We start from the raw sequence: 5,145 nt of genomic DNA on the forward strand, positions 1-5,145 counted from the left end.
TTTCAGACTAACAAAATACTTCTGTCATAGGCTATAACGTAAGCCTTTATATCTATAAAGCTTCTCTTTCATTCAGTAATTGACTTGTTGTTTTCACTCGTTTCAAGTTATGCATGTAAGTATAGCCTTAACTTTTATTTTACGTCAGTTGTTTTGCTTTTGTTTATAAAGAACTAAAGTATCCTAGTGATGTGTGGCATAATAGCATTATGCATGTTTTGCCTCTATAAACACGTTCACTTATAATTTGCTGTGTTTTTTGAAATTTTGCACATTTACATGTAGGTCATTAAAGACAATGGTCAAATTCTGATTGCTAATTGTGAAGCTCATGTAGGCTCAGTTGGCTGCATGGTAAATAATGTTTATGTAGCTTTGTACATAGAGCATTGTTTCGTGATTAAGCCAATAGCAATGTTACATTAAACACTTACTATGTAGTAATTGATGTTTTGTTAATTTAGGCAATATACATTGTAATGTTTTATGTACTGTAATTGTTCATTTGATAGACTGTTGCATAGATGGATGTTTTCATTGTTATTAAATTGTGAAGTTTTTAAAATAAACTAAACATACATGTACATGTATACAGCAAATAGTTAATTTGAATAGTACATATAGTTCAAGACAAGTCATCCACTAAATTCCTACAGAAAGTAGAGATTTTATTCATCATAAATTTAAAATTATTTCATTGAACTAACTTTGTGTAAATCATCAAATGCTCTACTTGCATGCAATTTGACTTTTTCCCCAGCTTTTCTAAAGTATCCACTTGCTGCTTGAAAATATTCAGTATGACTTTTGTCTCTACCACTCTGGTATCCATATTCTCCAGCAAGTGCACTATAATAAAATTAATTATTCATAAATAATTTATAGAATCTACATAATATACATGCCTGTCAAGAGGAGTATCAATGTCAGGACACATCAACAGTCCATAAATGTAGCTCAGTATTTCTCTCATACTGATGGAGGGTGTGTATGATTCTCCAAGTATTGCATGACATATCCTCCCACTGCTGCTACTAACATTACAATGATATATCTAACAGTGGTAAATAAATAAGGCTTATATATAGCTTAACCATACTGGTGTAAGAAATCGTATTTCAGGTTGGGTAAAGGGATACTTTTTAGGAAATTCAACACTCAGAGCAAATACTCCTAAATCAAATATATTGTTCTATAATCATGCATAGTGATATGAGTTAACCTCCTGCATAAGCACTTTCTTCTGGGGCAGTCATCAGTACTTTCCATTTCTCATAGCTACATGTATGAGTGAATTACAAAATAAATGATCCGCTTATTTTATCAATGGGCTCACTTGTTTTGACTTGGATAAACTGCTATACTGTGATGAGGATTATGCATGAACTCTCTAAGTTCTCTTAATATTCTTCGTTGCTGTGAATTGCTTGGTGTTTCTTTCAACTGATCTATGTGACTTTGTGCAACATTAACAATATTTTTTCTTACTATTAATATACCTTTTTATTGACTGTGTCTTTACTTTGTGAAATGCTTCAATGTAGATTGATTTAAAGCTAGTCTCTGTCTCATATGGATAATTAGTGGTGTCTTTTAACACACTTAAGTCAGTCTATGTAATTGATGGATTGAATCACATAAAAAATTGTCATAATAATTATTGCATACTGAAAATTGTCTAGAAACCCTTTCACTCAGTGAGAGCATTGCATCTAATTCAAAGTATCTGAGTGCTTCCTGCATTGTTTTAGGGAGAACACAAACACCTCCTATAAGGCTAGTTTAGTTTAGCAAGCAAAATGATATATTGAGACCCGTTGCATGAGAGAATGCCTTTTGTTCATTATTATCTCCAGGGAATGTCAATAAAACTGTATCTACAATTACATTAGCTTCCTTAAAGAATAATATGAAATAAATAATATTCTGTCATTAGCATACCTTTGCAGAGCTTAATGCAGTTTCATATGTAGTTCTCGAGGTGTTGTGTCCATCTGTTAAGCACATTATTCTCCTAAAATCAGCTTTAATTTGTGATTTATAAAGAATTTTACCTTTTGCAATTAAACTGTCTAAGTTGCTGAACTGCATTAACAACTGCTGCTGTCAATTCTGTTGAACCTTTTATGCCAATGTCTTTCAAACTTGTCTATTGTATTTATGCAAATCATAATTCTGATTTAATATACCTCAAATTCCTCAGTGTTATTTGTGAGCTTTAGTTTTACAGTGACTTCTGATCCAAATATAGTTAGTCCTAGTGCATGGTGCAGCTTATATGCTTGAGTCCGTGTTGCAAAACTGTTGAACAATTGTTTAGCAGCATCAATTCTTGTCATGTTCCCCATTCTATGTTTCTGCTCTAAAAGTTTTAAAAATGCTTGCACACTTACTCTTTGAAAACTACGTTTTTCATTGAACCACTTTGATCAAATAGTATCTATGGCATAAAACCATTAGGTCTAGATAAAATACCTGTACATGTATGTTATTTACCACAATTGCTTCTTCTGTTTCCCACTGTATACTTTCCTTAGGTGAAATGACAGCAGATTTTCTATATACCATAATTTCACTAATGAATGACACCAATCAAAGGCACCTTATTTCATCATAGTTTTGAATTTCCTCAGTGTCTTTGTTGATAACTTTCCATATATCAGATGTAACTTGCATCTCAAGGCCTGAGCTACAACTATTTCATTATTGAGCTAAATATAAATGGCTAACTTTCCAATTGTCTCAAGTTCAGATTTGTGTATCACTTGTTGGTAGCTACTTTCAACATCAGCACATGCATTGTAGAATCTTCGCTTTTCATCTGTGCTCTTTGTTGAGCCAAGGAAGTATATCAAATGTGCTATATATAAGATTTTAAATATTTTTAGAACCATGCACAAGCTAACCTTCACTATTGTAAGTTAAACACTCATCCCCGCTATATAATCCTTGAGGATTCAGTATATGTAGCTCTTTTAATGAGTTTAACATATCATACCACTTAAATGATACCTCTACCTTTTTACAAATTCTTAAGTGTAAAAATTGAAAATTTGAATATAACTTCTTTAATTATATTGTATCTCACTTGGGTGGTTTGACATATTTTGGTGGATTTGTCCATACACATGCTTTTTTATCAGTTTCCCATGGAAAATACATGAGAAGTTTAGCAGTCTCAATGTCTCTCTTTATCTGTTCTTTTGTAAGCTTGCCTCCAAACTGACCAAAGTCATTATCACCTACATTTTGTTAAAGTAATTTTATAAGGGTCATTTAAAGTAACATACTTTCAATTTTAGCAAGGATGTTTTCTTTATCAAAGGGACCTTGTGTCATATCTACATCTACACGGACTGGTTGATGTATTCTTGTTCCTGATAATGGGCAAACCAATGAACATTGCTGTGTTTCTGTGCATGTTTCTTCAATATTCTGAAATAGTCATGATATGATATTGGACTTGCCATGCTCTGTAGCCTCTTTCAACTTACATGTGACTTTTGTATGAATATGGAAAAAATGTAATCTGAATATTCAAAGATTTCATCTTTGCTCACTATATATATAGTATTTAAAAATGTCACATCAAATAATTTACTGTACCTTTAGCAAAGAAGTCAAGGATTGTTTTGAAAAGTAAATAGAAACCCTCAATTAGTGCTGTCTATACACAACATAGAAGCTTTATTTGTTGTATAATGAACTTACCCAACTAGATATTGTAAGGAAAGAAAATTCTTTTAGATTTTGTAATGCATAGACCAAAGGAGGGAAATCAGTGAGTATCATTAAGTAAGACAAAAATTTTTCAAAGTCATATTCTTTATTATAGGGCTGAGGTGAACACTGTATAAACAATCACATGCAATTAATGTATCTATTATAGTTTGCATACAATTAACTTAAGTATTGAAAAAAATTTTGTGATTCCTTTAGGTGTTTGTGGAACCAAAAAATGATAATTCTGGCTGCCATAATCAATAGAATGAGGCTGAACAATTTCTAATGGGTTTCTCAATACAACTCTAATGTGATCCCTATCCTTTAATTCTGTAAATGCTGTCATTCTTTGATGTTCATATCCCCTCCTATCCATAAAAGTTTTTGTCATAAAGTTAGCTAAGTATTTACATGTATACCTCACCTCACATAGAGTGACATAAAAGGAACTTGCAATTCAGTAACATTGTAAACTTTTTGTGCTATGTCTTCTGGTGAGTCACAATCCATGTATGCATTAACTGGGAATGAGCCATGGAAAGGAGTTTCAATTACAAAAGTTTCTTGACCTAATTATTAAATTTTCACATTATTAGTTTACTTTATACTGGGTCCTACCAATGTTGTGATCTACTTCAGGTAATGAAACAAACTCTTTCATTTGTGGTTGCTCTTTCAGCCTTCTTAATACATAAAATAAGTCACCATCGTCTATTTTCCAATGTCTCAATGTACCTAGTGAATCAAAGTGGAGATTAGATAAAGATAGATTTTAGTTATTTAGATCTATACCTTCTCCAGTTATCTCATTATTTTGTAATGGGTATCCATGACTTGAATATAGCTCGATTGTTTCCTCTTGAGGAATTTTGTTTTCACTATGTATCTTCTTTGTTATATCCTTGAGCTTCATTGATGGTTTTATGTCCCTAAGCCTCATTTCAGTTATATCATTCGCAAAAAGATCACAATTGCAAAAGATATATCGAATGTATATTTCTGCATCTTGATTTGAGTCACCATTTGATTCTGACTTTATGGTTATGGATTGATCTCCAGCATGGATAAACTTCCACAGTCTTCTCTTGATGACATCATTGACATCCAAATCTGTAGATGATACAGTTTGAGGCTATTTTGCATGCAATGAGATTAAAACTTGCCATCTAAATCTTGACTTTCTAGAAATTCAAAATCTGCAACTTTTTTAAAGCCTTTTTCCCAAAGATGTGGGACAATTTTGTTCTTTAAGTCACTTTCGTCTACACCAGAGTTTATGAGGTGCTCTTGAATCAGAGTTTCCATATTTAAAAAGATGTCTACAGTATGACTGTTTAGGGTCTGTACAATTCTATTTTATACTACTACGCTTCACGTGATATGTCTAACGCATTTCCGGCGTTAAAAAGTATAAATCACGAC

General features: G+C 32.2%; 1 protein-coding gene across 1 annotated transcript; it reads right to left on the minus strand.

Moving 5' to 3' along the window:
- Nucleotides 1-590: 590 nt before the first annotated feature.
- Nucleotides 591-4,828, minus strand: LOC105314663 (uncharacterized). Its single transcript, XM_011408959.2, has 25 exons — nucleotides 4,516-4,828; nucleotides 4,342-4,458; nucleotides 4,148-4,292; nucleotides 3,712-4,091; nucleotides 3,607-3,667; nucleotides 3,495-3,559; nucleotides 3,291-3,435; nucleotides 3,089-3,242; nucleotides 2,907-3,031; nucleotides 2,731-2,860; nucleotides 2,603-2,689; nucleotides 2,497-2,557; nucleotides 2,394-2,440; nucleotides 2,190-2,349; nucleotides 2,055-2,149; nucleotides 1,942-2,014; nucleotides 1,815-1,896; nucleotides 1,669-1,769; nucleotides 1,500-1,612; nucleotides 1,337-1,456; nucleotides 1,223-1,278; nucleotides 1,100-1,173; nucleotides 906-1,054; nucleotides 708-849; nucleotides 591-650 (listed from the first exon to the last, which is right to left on the minus strand). The coding sequence occupies exons 4-25, from the start codon at nucleotides 3,790-3,792 to the stop codon at nucleotides 636-638; spliced, it is 2,136 nt and encodes a 711-aa protein (XP_011407261.2). The 5' UTR covers nucleotides 3,793-4,091; nucleotides 4,148-4,292; nucleotides 4,342-4,458; nucleotides 4,516-4,828; the 3' UTR covers nucleotides 591-635.
- Between the last annotated feature and the right edge of the window lie 317 nt (nucleotides 4,829-5,145).

The sequence above is a fragment of the Amphimedon queenslandica genome, unplaced genomic scaffold, assembly GCF_000090795.2.
Source record: "Amphimedon queenslandica unplaced genomic scaffold, v1.1 AMPQUscaffold_12689, whole genome shotgun sequence".
In the NCBI taxonomy this organism is placed as follows: Eukaryota; Metazoa; Porifera; class Demospongiae; order Haplosclerida; family Niphatidae; genus Amphimedon; species Amphimedon queenslandica.